Here is an 18748-nt window from a genome sequence, read left to right as displayed (position 1 = left end):
CTGTACTGACTTGGCCTGAGGCTCTGAGAGAATGTAAGTAGCCAGTGTCACTGGATTGCCGCCGGATCTCCAACGAGGTGAGTTTCAACGAGAAACGTCTAACGTTCTGAGTTTAGTTGTAGTGTGAGTATTCTCTGTGTTTTCTACCGACTCAGTTCAGCCGAGGTCTGACTTGACGAGCATAGGACCGATCGTACGCACCAAGCGATTTACGCTTGTCGTTGGAGTTGCTGTGCGACACCCGCCTGTGCATCATTTTGTCCCTTGACAGATGACTCCAAAATTTGATTTCCTCGTAAACAACGCGTAAATAACGCGCCTTCCTTTCCGCGGCACATCACGTGCACGTAATCCGATGTTCGGTAGTTTTGTTACTTTCCCGGTGAATGACTTGACGGAAAGTTTCCGTCAAGTCATTCACCGGACACAATCCGCTATGGCATCTCCTCGTTGGTTGAATGCGCTCACTAAAGCGGCGAGTCTGCCGGAGAACAAGGGTCAGAACGGTAGGCTTCAACAGGTTGTCGTAGCACAAAACGCTCATCTGACAGCACTCACCGAGTCAGTATATCAACTCGCCACCGTGGACGCCAACGTCATGCCTCATGTACGCACCGTCGTCCATCGTGACATCCTCCACCCGAGTGGGTTCCCAAATCTCCCCATCATGCTCACCACAACCGACATCCGCACGTCGAAGGTGACCCAGCTTCGCGCCAACGCCCACGCCGAGCTAGCCTGGTGGATGGCCGGCTCCCAGGACCAGTTTCGCGTGTCCGGGCCAGCGCGCGTCATCTCATCCCCTATGCCCGATGCGAAATCCGGGGACACAAGCGAGGACACTCCGGCGTTCGACAAGATGCGGGAGCAGGGCTTTGACTGGGAGCAGAAGCGCCTTGCCGTCTTCGACTCCATGAGTGCCCACATGAAGGCGACCTGGTGTCGGCCCCCACCAGGCAGCGCAATGGACTCGTACGACGACGCGAAGAAGTGGCCGAAGACAGTGCCGAAGCTCGGTGAGGCGGTGAGCGACGAGGACAAGCGGAACCAAGCGCAAGCCCTCGGCAACTTTGCCCTCGTGCTCGTCGAGGCGGTCGAGGTGGACTGGGTGCAGCTTGGCGTAAAACCGAATCAGCGCACGAGGTTTACTCGGAAGGATGAGGAATGGGTCGAGCAGATCGTTGTGCCGTGAGTTTCGTGTCTGTCTTCAGTGAAACGTGAAACTTTGAAGGCGAGGAGGTTCTGCATTTTGTACCACTTGACAACGTAGATTATAGATCTGTATTACCGGTGTACTCAGGACTGTATGAATAGGAACGGAATACGCTATCGATGTAGCGTCGGTTCGAACTAGACTCGAGGCACGCTGATACACCACTGGTAGTACATCCCAGAGGCTGACTCAAGTCTACACGGTCTCAGGCGTGTACTGCACGCGTGATGTGTTACCTCCCTCGACGCGTCGCGTCGCGATCCAGATGCTCGGCGAACGCGCTGCGCAGAGCGTTCTGGACGTCCGGACTGCCAGTGAAATACTCCTGCTCGCTGCTCGCTGCTGCATCACAGCACATTTTATGATGACATCCCCACGCTGGCTCGACACACTCACGAAGGCCCTGAGCCTGCCAGAAAATAAAGGCCAAATCAGTACGCACAAATTCTCCACCTGTAATGCTCATCTGACCGTACGAGAACGTCAGCATACCAACTCGGAACGGTTGACGCTAACGGCAGGCCTCATGTCCGCATCGTCGGCCATCGCGAGGTTCTCCAACCCTCCGGATTCCCGAACCTCCCCATCCTCTGCGCCACGACCGACGTGCGCAGCCCCAAAGTCACCGAGCTCCGCGCGAACGCGTACGCCGAGCTGTCTTGGTGGATCTCCGGCAGCAGAGACCAGTACCGCATCAGCGGGCCCGTGCGCATCATATCCTCCCTCAAATCCGATGCCGAATCCGCCAGCACGAGCGACGAGACGCTGGCGCTGGATAAGATGCGCGAACAGGGCTTCGATTGGGAGCAGAAGCGCCGCGACGCTTTCGACGCCCTGGGCGAGCGCTGGAAGGCGACGTGGTGCTGCCCCCCGCCCGGAAGCCCCATGAAGTCGTACGAGGTTGCGTCGACGTGGCCGCAGATCGTGCCAAAACTCGGCGAGGCGGCGAGCGACGAGGACAAACGGATCCACGAGGAGGCCCTCGGCAACTTTGCCTTGTTGCTCATTGAGGCCGTCGAGGTGGACTGGGTGCAAGTCGGCGAGAAGCCGAATCGACGGACGAGGTTCACGCGGAAGGGCGAGGAGTGGGTCGAGCAGATCGTGGTGCCGTGAGCTCTGAATCCGCGCTCTGTCTCCTGTATTTGTTTCTGTATCAGAGATGTACCCAAGCTCATTTGGATAGGGACGGATTGTTGTACTGTAGCTTCGGATTCCACGAAAGGGCCGGAAAGGCTTGGTTGTCCCGTTGAGTCCTCGGCATGCCAGTACTTGAGCGTACGAAGTAAGGCAGCAATTAGATGACGAGTTATGAGCGTTCTTCGTTCTTCGATGCTGGTGTGTTCAACCACTAGCTGTGCAACATCGTTTCTTGGGGGTGCCGTGTCAAAGTTGGAAAGTGTCACTGAGCTGCGGATAACGAAGGTTCAAACAGAGCTCGAGTGTCTGAGCGCTGCCGCTGCGTTCGGTGGTAAGAGAGTGAAGAATTGGATAGAGCGGACCGCGCCATTGACCCGCGCCGGTCCGCGTCAGTCCGCGCCGCCATTTTCTCTTGGCCTGTGCAGCTGAGCGCCTTTTGCTAGCATCTTGTGTTCGGCGTCCTCATCGATGGTTGAGTGTCTGCTTTACACCTCTGACTTTCGTACGCATCCCGTGTCACCCTAATGAGCAATGCCATCACTTTCTCTCTTCTCAGCTGGCTCTAACGCCCAAGGGCAGCTAGCAACAGGTAGCGTCGCCGACGCGTACTCCTTCGCCCCAGCAATCTTTCTCAGAGCTCAACAGGCAGGCGCACTACCACCCGGAAGCTTAGGGATCTCACAAATCGCATGCGGTGCCAATCACACTCTGGTTCTCATCGCGTGCGAAGACTCTGCGGAGAGGGAGCTCTGGGGAAGCGGGGACGGGCGCAGAGGCCAGCTCGGACCCTCCTTCTGTGCCGCTTCGAAGACAGTACAGGGGGAGCAGACAGAGGTGGATATGGGCCCACTCCCGGTCTTCCGACGGCTGGACCTGCAGCTCGAGGGCGGTGCGCGCGACCTGCGCGGGTACACACCGCGACTTATCGCGGCGGGTTGGGAGACGTCGTACATCGTACTCGCTCGTGCAGGGCAGAGCGATGTGCTCCTGGCCATGGGGGCGGATGATTTCGGTAACCGCGGCGTAGGCGGAAGGGGGAAAGGGAAAGAGAGAGAGGAGCCATGGCACATTGTAGAGCTGGAGCGGTTCGTAAACGCTTCGCAAGGCAAGACGATCCTCACCGTAAAGTCTCTGACGACGGGGCCGCACACCGTTATTGCTCAAATCCTGGTCTCATCCCGGGATAACGATTGTCAGGCGCAAGAACTGATGTTCGGCTGGGGTGCCTCGCGACACGGGCAGCTGGGCGGGGCCGAGCATAAGCCACCGTCGTTCTACGCCTCTCCTCATCCTGTCGTCCTTCCTGAAGGTGCTCAGGAACGCGGGAAAGTAGCCGCCTGCGCACTCGGGACGCAGCACACGGTTTTCCTGCACGGGTCCGGACGCCTCTCAGGCATAGGTTCTAATCGCAAGGCCCAGCTGCGCGGGATTGGGACGCTGGAAGGAGTCACTGCCATCGGGTGCACATGGAACGGCACATATGCTGTAATGCATGACGGCTCCTTCGTGGCGACTGGGAGTCATGTACGGGGCCTATTAGGTGCAGGCGAGGAGGGCGTGTCAGCGTTGGCCATGGTGCGATTCCCGTTCGAGTCGGGCTCGCGTGAACTTCTGAAGATGGCATGTGGGAGCGAGCATGTACTCTGCCTTTTTGCACTGCGTGATACCGCGACAGAGGTGTGGGGGTGGGGCTGGAATGAGCACGGCACACTTGGGATTGGATCCACGGGGGATGTCGAAGCGCCTGTGAGGGTATGGCCGCCCGCTTCCGAGGGTTTGCATTTAGGTAAGGCGGTAGATGTATGGGCTGGCTGCGGGACAAGCTGGATACTGGTCGAACGATAGCTACAATCTGATTCCGTGCGCAAAGCCTGGTGGATACAGCGATGATGATACAGGAGAGCGAGAGCGAAGACAGAGCGTTCAAGAACTTGGATATCAAAATCCAGGAGACTAATCGTCGTCCGCAAGGTCGTACTCGACATGGATCTGCCTGATGGTGGTCTGACGGTGTTCGGCCAGCTGCAAACTGGCTCATGTTACCACCACAAAGAATCAGCAAGGAAACGTACCCTTCCGATGAGGATCTACGTCCCCAATCATGACTCATTTTCATGCCGGATGGCAGACGACAAAAGATACTCACCTGAGCAGCGTCCTTTGCTTCGTTGTATTGATGCAACAGTTTGATGTGTCTTTTGACTATCTCCTCGGCATTGATACCTTCCCTGGAATAGGATGCTCGAGTTCTACAAGACACTTGCCTGCAAGCATAAAGGCGAACCCGAGCTCATGCTGCAAGTCTTGAATTTCTGCTTGCAGAGCACCGATGCGGGCTTCTTTTTTCTGATGACGAGCTCAATTCAGCAATCCATGATCTCTAGTAGCAGTATATAGAGGATTTTAGCTTATTCACCTTGACAGACGTTGAGGCGTGCATGTCGTCGTCGATGTTAGTAGTCGGGTGGTAATGCTAAGAGGGTTGTTCAGGTTGCGGCGACGCGTCAGTCACGGTCACGTTTATTTACGCGTTGTTTGGCGACGCATAGAATAGCGCCAGTCTGGCGACGCGAAGGCATAACAATCACGAATTTGAAGCAATATTGAAACAACCACACTGCAGTATACACACATCTATCTATCGCGCAGCGAGCGTCCTTACAAGAGGAATCATGCTGTAATCCCATGCGCACTTCAAGACTTCAACTTCTTCAGCATTGCCTTCATGTACAAAAACTTCCTCCTGAGCCAGTGCCTCGGTATGTCCTCTTCCTGCGGACGCTGTTCACGCATATCCAAACTAAGACGCGTCTTGCCGTCCTCCCGATCCTTCCAGCACCCCGGTCTCCCACAAATGCGATCCAACCAATCAGCCTCGGCATCACAAGGCCCCCAGTTATGACTGGGGATGTAAACAAAATGCCCACCAGCCGCTTGCTCCATGGCAGAGTATAGTTCCGATAATTCCTGCTCCTCCAAACAGGTTCGTTGCACAGGTTCGTTGCGGCCGGACACGAAAGGCGGAGGCTGGAGCGCAAACACTTGGAGGGAGTCCGGTAAGATACGCGGCATCGGGAGTTCCTCGGGGCCTGCGTTCGGATAGACACCGGATGACCAAGTGACACACTCTCTGAGACGATCTTCGAGAAACTCAAGTTCTACGCAGTCATCGAAAACGGTCTTCGCGACATGCATGTGCCACAAGGGTGGGAGGACAGTGATGCGGAGGTGTGTCACGTTGGACGATGCAACTTGAAGGAACTTCTGCAGATTCTGTGTGCTGCCTGTCGCACTGAAAAACGGAAGCTTACATGCGAGGTGTATGCGGCGAAGACGGGGGCGGTGACTCGGAGGTGCATATTGGGCGCGGGCGCCAAGCATGTCCCGATGCACGGAGCCACGCTCAATGCGCATGCAGATTGTCAACTCCTCCAACTGCGGGCACGATTTCTGGAGGTAAGGCAACAACCTGCTGAAGGTCTCCTGTTATAGGAACACGAGAGTGAACGTCACGAGTGTTGCCGCTGCGGCATCCATAACTACGGATTGAAAGTACCTCTAGGGCAAGAACGGCCAGTCCCGCGTTTGAGAATCGGAATCGTTTTTGTGCCGAGTGCAGAGAAAGAGGTGGTAGACAGGAGGATGTGAATCAATCTCGTCGAGTGAAAGAAATACACGATGAAGTCCCTCCAGCTGTTTGATGCCCTAGATACAGAGCGATTGCCATTTGAATGGCGTGGACACCCCGCGTGTGTACCGAGAGACCAGCGATAGGGAACGGCCGGTCGTACCGTCATCTGTGCAGGCAAAGGAGAAAATCATCTCGTGGATCTCGGGTGGACAAGTCATCAAGCTGCAATGCCGACGACGCGTGCTATTCGCACCGGGGGTAACGGACAACAGTAATAATACCCTCGACCCGCCGCAGCTAGGAAAACGGCTGCGCTACGCGCCAGTCCGCTAGAGTATGAGCTGCCTCAAATCGGGCAAGCCGCAGGGCCATACGAAGAACACCGCGCGAACGAACGAATTTCTCAGGTGGAAGGATTCGGCTTGAATGACGTTGATGAGGTCTCGGTTTTCCCTTTTTCCTATGCTCTCCATTATTATACACATCACAGACTCCCACTGTTGACACCACTTCCCCACACCCGAACAACGCAGTACTCATGAGACACCGCTGCTTTCATGGCAGCAAGGACAATTTTTCATTTCGACAACCCCTTACCAGCACGTATTTACCTACGTTAGAGACTGTTCCTTGGCGCACTTGATCGCCTGCTTGCAGTATAAATACACAGATTTTCATCATCATCATCATCGCACCGGGGGTAGAAATTAATCTGGAGTAAACGACCATTGAAACCAGATGATGCAGACGCCTGCTAGACAAAGCTGGACTTACAAAGAATTGGTGAACATGCTGGGGGGTCAGTCACTGGCATGAATTGTGGTCTTGGGCTTGAACTCGGGAGAGTAGACATGGACTGAACCAAAAGCCAAACAGCTGGGAAGAATCAAGCGAAGACGGCGGTTGCCGCAAGTCGAGGCGGGACGAATTTTAAGGCTGTGGGCCAATCAAAGTCGAGGAGTCGATTCGGTGCGAGTTGGCCAGCTCGACAGGCGAGCCAAGTCGAGTTACCGAGTTGAAACCAACTGGTCGTCAACACTAACCAGCTGTGTATACTATCGCGAGTCTCTTCCAAAGGTCGGTGTTCGCAAACGCGGAGAGAACAGGAAGACCATATCAACACAGACAGCGTGCGGATATGTTCACAGAATGTCAAAGTCAAAATTAGAGCCGCAGCCGTTCTCACACCCAGGTGATAAGCAAGAGAGTTCGCAGAATGTTTTGACCGCAGTTTCCAAGATGCAGGCCGGACCGAAGTGGGGACTTCGCTGGCATCTTCCGTAAGAGCGGGAACTTTCAAAATTTAATAAGCTAAGTATATGTCGGCATTGGCCTGCACGATACATCGAGAGCGCGCAAGGGCCCGAATGCATACCAGGAGCCTTTTCGATGCGGCTGTCGAATATTGCACTATTTTGTCCGGATGGCTGAACAACGGCCCATCGAAGCAGTGCCAGCTGAGAAATCATGCAGATGAGTCGTCTCCGGGGTTCAATGATGCGACCAATCAGAATGACGCTCGACCTGACACAGTGATGCGAATGGTGGCACGGAAGTCGCTCGTAGTGCGGTATGCAAGTCGCGCCTTTCTCCACGCCTTGGTAAAGTAGTCTCGGCTGACGAACCTGGAGTCCCCTAGATGCATCTTCGAATAAGAAGTCGGTGGTTCTACTGACTATGGCTATCTTGGCCGGTGCATGCCCAGCTTTGGAATGGATTCAAGCTCGCTCCGATTGTCCGAAGCAGAACCGGACATAATACAGTTGAGATCGAGTTTGAGTTGGATTTCTCCGGAGAGCTCCCAGCCAATGCCCGGGGTCTTTGTACAGTTTCATGTCACCATCGTATCGATGCCAAGATAGCGGGTTGCACCAAGCTCCGACCTTGAGGCGGGACAGTCAAACACGCGTGAGCGCGTGAGCTGCTGAACGTGCGTCTGATGACGCGTGAAATGAATGCGTTTGCGGCGTTATTGCGCGAGCTGCAAGGTAAGGAGCGGGAGGATACGGATGGCCTGTCTCGCGCGGGGCCCGCAAATGGGTGCGAGACTGCGCGGACGTAGGCACAGGGACGTTGAGTTTTGATGTTCATACAACAATCAAGTTCTTGGTTGTTGTAGGAAGTTGTGAGAAACGCGGACCACGTGATTCGCGCAGCAAAGATAGAACCGATACAGGACCATGCGCTGGAAGCTATTCGCCATCAGCACCGTGGCTGGTACAAGGGAGTTGTGGCGAGTTAGCGGGAGAGCGAAAAGGTGGGCGCATGGCAGGCTGACCGCAAATAGCGCACTTTTCGAGCAACGTGCACGCGTCTGCTCGAATTGAGTGACTGGAGCAAATCCGGGGAGAGCAAGAGGGTTCGTTTCGCCCACGGTGTCCTCACCGACAGACTCAACACGTTGTTGTGGAGGATATCGAGAAGCAGCACGTACCGAGAAGGTTATTTCCGATGGACGGCCGCAGATCAGGCTGCCTAAGTATATCGCGGGTAAAGATGGGGCCCTGTGTGAACAGCAGCATTCCGTCCTCGCTGTTTGCGACGTTGAGCTCGAGCCTCTGCGGAGTGGGTAGTACGCCTCGGTGGATCTGGGCGACAAGGCGAGGGACTAGTGACTAGTCTGCTAGCAGCCCAGGCGTCAGCGACGAGCGCCAAACAAAGACTGTCGTTGGCTGAGGGGCGACCGCAAGCCTCTCCTCTCTTTCGTCTCTCTCCTCTCTCCCTTCACTTCCATGGCCATCCTCGGCCTTTTTGGCAGACGCGACAAGCACAAGGCCCCGTCCGACGCCGCAAAGTCCACCACCGCGTCCTCTGGCTCCGTCGACACCGACGACCTTGCCACCGTCCCATCTCTCCACCAGAATGCTGTATATGCTAGCTCACCCACCGCCTCCTCGAGCAAACTGATGCTGGCCTTTCGTCACAAAAAGTCTCCTCGTTCGCCCCCCGCTGCTTCCGACGGTCTTCTCCGTCCACCTGCACCACACGCTTACCTCTCCAGTGCGAGATCGGAGCCGGGACATGGTCCGCTAGATCCTCCACCTACCAGGTCAAATTTATTCTCTGATTCAGACGGTGGACGGTCGGTCAGATCTCTCCCCGCTCATACCTTCTCCCGCTCTAGGGAGGGCATCGTACTCGATGACCCCAACACCTCCCCGCCTCCCAAGAAATCCAAGGGTATCTTCGCCTGGGCCCACAGAGAACGCAAACAGTCAAAACCTCTTCCCGCTACCCCTGACATCAATCTCGACACCGACTCCTTCAACCTGCGCTCCTTCCGTCATGTCGGCCCAGAGTCTCCTCACGAGAGCCCCCGTCCACCGTCGTCCCTGTCTACGAGCCCATACCTCATTCCACGCCCGCGTGGGGACAGCATCGCTTCAGATTCATCACAGCGCATATCTGTCGCCGCGTTTCGTGAGATGGCCGCACGGCGCAGCATGACGAATTCCCCTTCACCGTCTTCTGTGGACATGTCACGAATGGAGCCTTCACCCTCTCTTCGGCCCCCGCCTTCTCATGTTGTGAGCTCAGCCTCTCCCTCTACCGGCACACCTTCTCTCTCAGTCAGTGCGCCTCTCGCTGTGAGCCCGCCGTCTTTCACTGTGAAGACGTCACCGCTCCTCGCAGCGCGTCGTACTACGGTGCCACTTTCAGGATCCTCGGATTCGAGCGAAGAACCGGAGGAGTCGGAGTCCGGTGAGGACTCCGCTGACTCTTCGACGCTGCGTCCGAAACGCGACGCGACGATCACCAGAAGGACCGCTGGAAAGGCATCTACCGAGCTTGGCCATCTCATGCGTCCCATACCTCGAATAGCGCCCTCCGCGTCTGCACAGTCGGGAAGTAGCAGCAGGGAAAGTGTAATTACTCGCCAAAGGGCCTCTGCCTCGACTTCTGCGTTGCAACCCAATGCTGCAGCTCAGCGTGCGTCCATACTTGCTGCCGAGAAAGCTCCCGTCGTGAAAGGTCAGGAGACCCTCTTCCATGCTCCATGCTCTTCTAATTCAATTTGTTACGTGGATACTCATGATCAGGGTCTCATATTCATTCGAGGAAGAAGCTCGCGGGAAAGGAACTCGACGACACCTCAGCCAGCTCCGATTCCGACACTGATTCTGACAACGCACCGCTGTCGAAGTACGTGATACCAAAGCGGCCGGGGAGCGCCGCTTCACATGCCACTTCCCGGAGTCGAGTGCCTACGAAGCCTCTCATTGACATCTCGTCCATGACCGTGAACGCACCACCCCTCATGTTCTCACAGGAGACAGTCGAATCCCCCGTTTCGCCGAAACAAGCCGAAAGGGGGAAAGAGAAGGAGTCTCCTGTGTCGCCTACGCCAGAACAGGTTCCTACGCCCATCGAAAAGCCCACTCTCAACGATCGTCTTAGTCGTCTCACCCAAGGGGTCGCGGGTCGATCCGCTGAAAATTTGCTCAAGTTCCCGCAAGTGGATGAGGATAAAGGTTCGCGCGAACGTTCGATGCCGCCTGCTCCAACGCGAAGCCAAACAGCACCCATGGACATGTTCGCCCCCAGTCCGCCGTCGCCGTCGTCTCCTCCGGATCCGCCAACCCCGTCGTCGAAGAAGATCAACGGACGATCGATGTCTTCGCCCAGCGCGACCTTCGAGGGCATCAAGGACCTTTCGGACCCCTCCCCTATCGTACCCACTCTGATACGCGAACGTTCCCCTCCGCCTGCATTCAGCGTCACATCCCGCCCAACCTCGCAGCTTTCTGTTGCATCGCAGTCGCAGCCTCCGCCGCCTACCGTGCGCATAGTCCAATCTCCCCCTGAGCGGCAGCCGTCGCCTCTCTCTCCATCTCTGCGTTCCACCCCTGAGGAGCCCGTTCGATCGCTGCCGGCTCCTCTCATTACCTTACCGCCCTCGAATGCATTCACCGGAGGAGGCCTCCTCGCAGGCGGTGCCCCCATTCCGCACCCGCACGGGTCCCGACCACCTCCCAGCTCGCCCACGAAACGCCCGGGGCGCCCTCGCGCACCAAGCAGCAATGCATATCCTCCGAGGGAGGACTCACTGCCTCCCACCTTACGGCCGTTCGCCGAGGTCAACGGGCGGCGCGGCAGCCCCGCGCGCACGGACGCCAGCAGCCAGATCACCTCCGCTTCGTCTTCCGCGTCTTCCGTCCTGCCGGCCGCCCCTGCCCCGGTGCAGTCCAAAGCGCCGCCGCCGCGAACAGCGAAGCCAGCCCGCCCACGCTCGAGCACGCTCACGGTCGTGCCGCCGCTCGGTGCCGCGCCTCCGCCGAAGCCGTTCGCGGCGGGCCCGCGGGGATACAGCCCTGCGAGCTCGACGGGTGACTCGAGCAGCGGGCGCACGCCGGTCACGCCGCAGGATGACGGGGAGTTTAACTATAGTCGTCGTAAAAAGGATGCGGGCCAGGGTCAGGCGACTTCCAACCACAGTCAGTCCACGCTTGGACAGCCGCCGCGGAGAGGACAACGGAGAGGGGCGAGTGTTACATTCGATGAGACAGTGCGTGAGCGCGGGAGGTCTTCGGCGAGGGAGCGGGAGCGGGAGAAAGAGAAGGAGGAGCGGGAGACAAGGGAGATGGAGGAGAGCAGGCGGAAGGAGAGGCGCCTTACTGAGGCGAAAGCTGCTCTTGAGGTGAGCTTTATCCTTCGGCAGTTTTATTAGTACTGAGGACGTTTGTCTCTTGTGTAGCTCGGAAAAATCGTCAATGGGAAGGCGCCCCTCGTCGATGACGATGACGAAGAGGCTCCTACTCTCGATAACATGGGCCCGCGGATGAGCATGATGAACCCGATGATGGGCATGGGCTCTATGGGCGGGATGAACATGACGCTCACTCCGCCGTCGCCGATGGCCTGGCAGCAGCAAAACATGTTAAGCCAGCAACAGTACATGATGCCGATGCAGCAGCCGAATGCGGACGTCGCGTTCCTCGCCGCGCACCAGCAGGCGATGCTCGCCGCGAAGCACGCGTACCAGATGGCCGTGGCGCAGCAGGCGATGGCGGTCGCCGAGGAGGAATGGGAGCGCGGGTCCGTCGGCGCCGCGAGCGCGCTCAGCTTCACGCCCCGGCCCACGATGGGCGGGATGTTCCCCGGCAGTGGGTACGGCATGGGCGTGGGCATGGGCGGGATGGGCATGAACGCATGGGGCGGGAACATGATGGTGCCCCCCAGCTCGCAGTCGATGTATGCGGGCAGCGTGATTGGCAGCGAGCTCGGCGTTGGCACCAGGGGATCTGGGTGGGCCACGCGTAGTGCGTATGGCGAACCGACTGGACCGTCGAACATGTTCCGCACGACGGGGTATGCGTTCCCTGCGCCACCACCGCTCCCCACCGGTCGCTCGGACTCAGGGCAGCTTGGGCCACAGTCGCGTCCAGGCCCCCGGCCCCGTACCCGCACTGCACCGTCGTCCGAGAATCCGCGCCGCGCGCCCCCGCCATCGAGTTGGAAAACAAGCGCACAGCGCCCGGCGTGATCTCCCCTGCGTCCATACGCTCATCTACCCATTTTCTTATCGTTCTCTATAGTGTCCCTCCCACCACCCACCCCCGCTAGATACTGGTTCCCCTCCGTCGTTCTGATCCGTATTCGCTCATTGTGATTGATACTTGTCGCATGTTTCTTTCCTCTGTCGCTGGCTATACGGAAGGTTATGCCGCACGCACCTGCGCATGTTTGTTCCTGTCTCTGTTCGCATTCGCGTTCTATACCCGCACTGTCCCTCCCACTCACGCATATGTTTGACGTCTGCATACGATCACTATTGGTTTAATATATTCTCTCGTGTACAAAGTCGGCTTCTGCGCCCATGTGTAGCTGAGTGTTTCTTAGGTGTCTCCCTCAGTTGAGAAATAGATGAATAAGTCAAGTCTATTGTGCCGACACCGACACTGACACTTGTACTACCCCGCAACAGCTACCTCTTCAGCGCCGACGCCTGCCACCGTCTCAAGCTTGACGCGCTTTGCAACCTCCGGTTCCAACGTCCTTTCAGGATGTCCCCGCTTTGACCCTGCTGGTCCGTCCTTGCTGAGCTCCGCCGCTTCCTCGTCGCTCTCCGTCGCAGCTGCCGCTGGTGGCAGCGGGCGGAAATAGGGTTGGGCCAGCCAATGTGGCAGGAGGGGCAGGCCGGTCGCCTCATCTATCGTCACCAGGGCTTCCAACGGCCGGCCTTCCGCCACCAGCGCGTCTCTCTGTAAAAGAACCATGAAGCCTAGAGTGTCTTTTACATGCACGGGGAACACCAGCTACGCACCTCGGTCCTCTCCTCGAGCAGCGCGAGGATCTCCTCGTAAGGCGCCCACACTTCCGGGCTGTTAGTGCGCGGGATCTGTGCGCGGCCTAGTTGTGCGCGCAGGTCCGTCTCTTTAGCTAGCGCGGGGCGCAGTAACTTGAAGAGGTGCCCCTTGACAGCACTCAGCACCGTCGGCGTGCGCTGCCTCTTCACGATCTCGAGGTACTCGCGTGCGAGCGCCGTGAGCGGTGGGTGATGGCCAGACGAAGCCATCGCGATAGCGGTGGATGTCGAAGCCCCTGGGGTGGACGATTCGTCGTCGGCGGCTGGAAGAGAGTGGAAGGGGCCGGGGTAGAAGAGCGCGGGGTTGTAGAGGTTGCCCTCAGCAGACATGACGGCGTCCGCGCCCGTCGCGGCGAGACACCGCTCGATGTCGCTGTGGAAGAGGATGTTGCCGTTCGCAAATACCGGGATTGACACGGCCTCTTTCACAGCGCGGATCTTGTCCCAATCTGCTAGACCCTGCGAGAGGAGAGGTGAGCGTGGAGTTGACACGGGTCGGATAGGAACGCACGCTTTGGTGCCCGCGCTGCTCGCGCACGCGGCCGTGGCAGGTCAGGATCTGTGCACCTGCACGCTCGAGCATGCGGGCATACTCCACTGTCTTCTCCACCGTCGGGAACACACGGAATTTTGCTGTGACGGGTATCGACAGGTTTCGGTGTAGCATGTTGACTGCGCGCACATTGTCAGACTTCGAATTCGCCGCAGCACGAAGTGATTGATATGCGAGGCTTACTGATGTCGTAGATGAGGTCCCACTCGTCCTGTAGGAAGGATCCGTAGTGTCCCCTCCGGGCGATGTCCTGCGGACAGCCCAGGTTGATGTCGACCGCGTCACAGTACGGCTCAACGACGCGTGCGGAGGCGAGGAGCTGCGCGGGGTTGTTTCCGCAAAACTGTACAATCAATGGCCGATCCTCCGGCCCGCCCTCCTCCCCGTGGGTTATGTTGAATTGTTGCTCGCGGAAGCCCCTACGTGCACCTTCTGCGAACATCTGCAGAGTGATCATATCAAATTTACTGAGAAGAGTTGTTAATGTGCAGTTGCGACAGACCTTCGCGTTGATCATGGGCGTGTACGCCAGCTGAACACTATGTCAGAATAGTTCTGAAAGTCTAAGAGACGGGGGATGCTTACTTGCGCCCCGTATCTCCTGGAGAGCTTTCTCCATGCCTAAGAGCAGATTTTGGCACAAGGCTGGCACTGGTACACAAAGATGGAACTTACCAACTCGCTCTGGTCGACCATTGGCGCGACCACATATTTAGGGCTACCGAGTACCTTGCGGTAGAAATCGTACCCACCGAGCTTGCTCGGATGGTCCGAGGATGTCACGCCCGGCATTATGGGAAAGAAGTAGTCTATGAATCTGCACGGGAGGCGCTGCAGCGCCCTGGAGAGGTGGAGAATGTCGACAGCACCCCGAGGGCGGGTACGGAAGTGTGTAAACTTCGTGTCGAGCAGTGCGAGCTGGACGCAGACGCCGGGGAAAGTGACGCAGTGGTCTCACAGCCACCTGCTCTTAGTGCTCGTCCTAATCCAGTAATTTTCGATAAAAAGGGTAAGCTTAAAACATATATCACATGACTTTTTAAAACATAAATGTGGGATACAGGAGCGAGAACGCTGTGACGACGGATGGTTTTAGGAGGTTCGACAGGAGGCAGTCCTCGCTGAGCTGGCTCCACGGGCCAAGAGCACCACTTAACTATAAAAGGGTGCCCTTCGCTCTCCCTCGTCACTGAACGACTCAACCAACTCGCTCAGCCAACTCTCTTAGCGCAATCTCTCGAGCTATCACAAGCGAGTTCTTTTGCGTTCTACTACTATTCTTCTATACTGACCCGCTCGTCTACTCGTTTAGTGATTTCTCCGGAATTCGTCACTGCGTGTATCGTCTATGCTCGGGAGCATGTCCAGTGCTCTGCCATCTCCCCCTACGAGAGCGTGTCCTCCCAGCTCAGCCTCTTGAATGACTACAGGTCCAGCACTTCCTCCAACACCCCTCCCTACGTTCTCTCCAAGCTCGAGGCAATGTTCTACTATTCGGGCATCTCTCCGACTCCCCCGAAGCTTGTCTACCGTACGGGGCGCTCGAAAACGCCCTGGGTCAAGCCTACGGGACCCGAGGCCTATCGCAAGCTGAAGCAGGTGCGTGGGGTGTTCGGCCACAAGCTCAACGACGTCTGGAAGGTCGTGGGTCCCCTGGTTCGGGACCTGCTGAACACCCAGAGGGTCGCTTGGACGTCCATCGACGTCGCTCGCTTCATCACTGACGGAGACGGAGACGAGAAGATCCGCGGTCCTGTCGTGCTCTAGGTCGGTGTTCGTCCCGATTCGCTCCAGGGCAAGGACGCCTTCAGCTCGGGCAACGAGATCCTCCACCTTCTTGAGAGCTTCGAAATCGTCGACGTCGAGGTCGAATACCGCGAGTCCATCTACAAGCGGTCGGCCGGCCCAGCGCTTCTTCGCTCCGTCTCCGACCTCAACTCTACCGTGGACGTTCGCGGTCCCCTTACTCCCGCTCTCGGACTCCCCATTGCTGCCTCTGACAGGCCTGGCGACGAGGGCACCATGGCCCTCTACTTCGCCGAGGGTGGCGACAGCGACAAGGTGTTGGGTCTTACCTGTCACCACGTCCTCTTCAAGACGGACGGGGCAACCAACGACGACTACGTCTTCGCGGGCGCTGGTGCGCCTCGCAAGTTCGTCCAACTGCTCGGCACTCCCGCCTTCGACAAGCTTCTCGGCGCCGTCAAGACGCGTATCGCTGGTCACGCTATCATGGTCGAGTTTTACGAGAGGCAGATCAAGAGGTTGGAGGCGAGGGTGGGTGGTGACGACGAGGACAACGTTGCGAAGGCGAAGGAGCTGAGGAAGACTCGGGACCTGTTGGACGAGGCGAACGAGGCGATCGAGGACCTTGAGAAGTTCTACGAGAAGGTCAAGAAGGAGTGGGGCAAGCCCAACCAGCGCACCATCGGCTACATCCGCTCTTCCCCCGCCATCGCCTTCAACGTCGGTCCCGAAGGCTTCACCGAGGACTGGGGCGCATTTGAGCTCGACGGTCCCAAGTTCAAGGAAGCGTTCAAGGGCAATTTCATCGATCTTGGTGCATTTCGATTTATCTCACTCCAGGTCGTCTAGTCTAACGGTTACACTCAGGTACGGAGATCTCACCCGGCCACTTCACCTTGAAGATGTATCCCCGCGACGACGGCAAGGCGACCTTCGAGTACCCCTACGACCGTCTCCTTCCACTCCGCGACATGATCACCGAAGAGCGCATGCGCGAGCCCGACATGCTCGATCACGACAACGAGGCCTGCTTGTTCGTCATCAAGAATGGCAATGCTACCGACATCACCATCGGACGCGCAACGGGAATCTTCTCGTTCGTTCGCGATGACGACACCGCTCAGGAGTCGATGGAGTGGGCCATCTACAACTACGACAATAAGTCCGACGTGTTCTCAGCCCCCGGTGACTCTGGGTCAATCATCGTCGATGGACTTGGTCGTATCGGTGGCCTTCTTACCGGCGGTACTGGCAAGACGGAGACCTCAGACGTTACCTACGCCACCCCCATGTGGTGGCTCTGGCCCCGCATCAAGCAGCACTTCCCCAACGCCCACCTGGACCTTCAACCCGCCCAGAGATGAGCGGAGTTTCAACACGATGTTTTCCTTTTTTAGTCATTCCCGACGCGTCGCGCTATTCCCCGTTCCCCGTTGTATTTCTGTCTTTCCTGTCGTTTTCCCCATCATGTTCCCCGTGTTGTTCCCCTGTATTACCTTTCCTCTTGCTCATATACCCGTGACGCTGGTCTACTTGGCGCGAGTGATACGTCTACAGAGGACAAGTTGCAGCTATGTGAAGCAGGACGGAACGCGGTATCGGATATGTGACCGCGGGTCGCGATCGGGCGGATAGCCATCCCGCCGGAAAGCAACCCAGTGGCCATACTTCCGCGAGCCGTGCACTGACGGAAAGACCTTGAGAGCTTCTGCTCTTGGTACATAAAAGCATCAAAGGTTAGGTTAATTCATTCCCTCCCTGACTCTACTAGATCAACAACCATGTCTCCTATTGAAATATTCGTCGATCACTCCTCTATCCGCGGGATTACAGAGAATTTGTCGAGTCCGGAATGGAGTTCTATCATCACTCTTTTCAATGATGTGCAGTCACATCTCATACAATCAAAAGCAACCCGCTCTGCCTACCTCGAAATTCTTGTGGACTTCTACAATCTCAATGATGAGGCAGAGCACTGCTTCCCAAGCCTACGGATGAAGATGTACTACACTACTTCCAAGACAATTTCCCTCATGTACATGTCCGCAGCAGTCTTCATCCAAATGGTACCTTAGTTGGCCCAGACTGGCAATGTCGTTCGCGTCCAGAGAGTGAGCCAAGAAATGACATTCGGATAGTTCATGAAGTCATTATGTCAATGCGAATCTTGGTGAGTGTGGTACCGACTTTTCGCTTCACTCATTTGGCTGACAGTGATTACAGAACATGGGCGCTGATCGTGCACAGGAATTCCACCTTGGTTATGACACGTTCGCTATGTGCACCGTGATCATGTTCCTGCATGCCCTGCGCTACTCGCTTATCGAGCACGTCTTTGCGAGTCTTCCTAACCCCCCCAATGGTATCAAGATGGACGGCTCAGCTTATGCCTACCAAGGTTGATACGATTGGGGCCTAGAAGAGGCGCTGCTCGGTTTCCACATCTTGGTGACTGGAATAGGGGGGCACACAGTGTGTGCGAGGAAATGGCAGATTTGACTGTACAGGTCGAACGCCCGTACAAGAAGGCTTATTCGCTCAGTACGCCTTGCACATTCTTCTTCTGCATGTAAATATGCACCTGATTCAATGCACCATACTGCGGGTCCGGAAGGTGCCCTCGAGGTGGAACGGTTTCTCGAATCTCCCAAGACAGATTCGTTGTACAGAATGCGCCTGGCCGACAACATGCTAGTCCGCGCTGGGCTTCCACGGGGCGGCATTCGCGAGCGTGTTCAGACGGCATTCTACATACACTCTGCGATCAAATCAGCTATCGAGAATGAATGTGAAAGGAGAATAGATACAGGCACTAATTTTGTGACAGTGCCTATCGGTGGCAATTGCAGGGGAGATGAACCTTTAATGGACGATATTGTGTAGTCTCTTCTTGTAACTTTGGCATTCGTGTAATTACTTCGTGACAATAGCTATTAGTGTGACAATGACTTGTCCCGCGTTTTCTACTCTCGTCGGCGATTCCTTGGTCTGCATGAGAGGTAAGCAGCAGCTGCACCTCTCATTCAGATAATATCGCTCAATATTACCCATTTCCGCCTTACGGCGCTCGACGTGCAGTGGCACATACATGTAGCGAAGATGAGTGCGTCTCATAGATTTCTCAGGACTTCATGTGCGAGTCGAGCACCGATCTAGACTGGT

The 18748-nt window shown here is 56.8% G+C and overlaps 9 protein-coding genes across 9 annotated transcripts; 6 read left to right on the top strand and 3 right to left on the bottom strand.

The window, feature by feature from the left end:
• Positions 1-436: 436 nt before the first annotated feature.
• On the top strand, positions 437-2326 carry SCP_0101690 (hypothetical protein; the record flags this gene model as incomplete). Its single annotated transcript, XM_027752408.1, has 6 exons — positions 437-506; positions 567-1188; positions 1301-1304; positions 1355-1361; positions 1423-1647; positions 1701-2326. The coding sequence occupies 6 exons, from the start codon at positions 437-439 to the stop codon at positions 2324-2326; spliced, it is 1554 nt and encodes a 517-aa protein (XP_027608209.1).
• A 555-nt stretch (positions 2327-2881) lies between these two features.
• On the top strand, positions 2882-4195 carry SCP_0101680 (RCC1/BLIP-II; the record flags this gene model as incomplete). Its single annotated transcript, XM_027752407.1, has 1 exon — positions 2882-4195. One exon carries the CDS (start codon positions 2882-2884, stop codon positions 4193-4195), a length of 1314 nt encoding a protein of 437 aa, XP_027608208.1.
• An 849-nt stretch (positions 4196-5044) lies between these two features.
• SCP_0101670 (hypothetical protein) lies at positions 5045-5764 on the bottom strand (the record flags this gene model as incomplete). The annotated part of the gene is made up of 1 exon (XM_027752406.1): positions 5045-5764. The coding sequence occupies one exon, from the start codon at positions 5762-5764 to the stop codon at positions 5045-5047; it is 720 nt and encodes a 239-aa protein (XP_027608207.1).
• A 2315-nt stretch (positions 5765-8079) lies between these two features.
• SCP_0101660 (hypothetical protein) lies at positions 8080-8503 on the bottom strand (the record flags this gene model as incomplete). Its single annotated transcript, XM_027752405.1, has 3 exons — positions 8080-8195; positions 8260-8361; positions 8416-8503. 3 exons carry the CDS (start codon positions 8501-8503, stop codon positions 8080-8082), a joined length of 306 nt encoding a protein of 101 aa, XP_027608206.1.
• Positions 8504-8713: 210 nt separating this feature from the next.
• SCP_0101650 (hypothetical protein) lies at positions 8714-12465 on the top strand (the record flags this gene model as incomplete). The annotated part of the gene is made up of 3 exons (XM_027752404.1): positions 8714-9953; positions 10022-11619; positions 11677-12465. The coding sequence occupies 3 exons, from the start codon at positions 8714-8716 to the stop codon at positions 12463-12465; spliced, it is 3627 nt and encodes a 1208-aa protein (XP_027608205.1).
• A 427-nt stretch (positions 12466-12892) lies between these two features.
• SCP_0101640 (tRNA-dihydrouridine(16/17) synthase [NAD(P)(+)]) lies at positions 12893-14632 on the bottom strand (the record flags this gene model as incomplete). Its single annotated transcript, XM_027752403.1, has 7 exons — positions 12893-13183; positions 13246-13746; positions 13799-13959; positions 14024-14282; positions 14343-14372; positions 14426-14461; positions 14516-14632. The coding sequence occupies 7 exons, from the start codon at positions 14630-14632 to the stop codon at positions 12893-12895; spliced, it is 1395 nt and encodes a 464-aa protein (XP_027608204.1).
• Positions 14633-15862: 1230 nt separating this feature from the next.
• SCP_0101630 (hypothetical protein) lies at positions 15863-16950 on the top strand (the record flags this gene model as incomplete). Its single annotated transcript, XM_027752402.1, has 2 exons — positions 15863-16400; positions 16454-16950. 2 exons carry the CDS (start codon positions 15863-15865, stop codon positions 16948-16950), a joined length of 1035 nt encoding a protein of 344 aa, XP_027608203.1.
• A 417-nt stretch (positions 16951-17367) lies between these two features.
• Positions 17368-17661, top strand: SCP_0101620 (hypothetical protein; the record flags this gene model as incomplete). The annotated part of the gene is made up of 1 exon (XM_027752401.1): positions 17368-17661. One exon carries the CDS (start codon positions 17368-17370, stop codon positions 17659-17661), a length of 294 nt encoding a protein of 97 aa, XP_027608202.1.
• Positions 17662-17738: 77 nt separating this feature from the next.
• SCP_0101610 (hypothetical protein) lies at positions 17739-17989 on the top strand (the record flags this gene model as incomplete). The annotated part of the gene is made up of 2 exons (XM_027752400.1): positions 17739-17756; positions 17810-17989. The coding sequence occupies 2 exons, from the start codon at positions 17739-17741 to the stop codon at positions 17987-17989; spliced, it is 198 nt and encodes a 65-aa protein (XP_027608201.1).
• Between the last annotated feature and the right edge of the window lie 759 nt (positions 17990-18748).

This window comes from Sparassis crispa, assembly GCF_003851025.1.
Source record: "Sparassis crispa DNA, contig_000000F, whole genome shotgun sequence".
In the NCBI taxonomy this organism is placed as follows: Eukaryota; Fungi; Basidiomycota; class Agaricomycetes; order Polyporales; family Sparassidaceae; genus Sparassis; species Sparassis crispa.
Note: the sequence above shows the minus strand (reverse complement) of the source record. Positions and strands in the feature narration are given on the sequence as shown.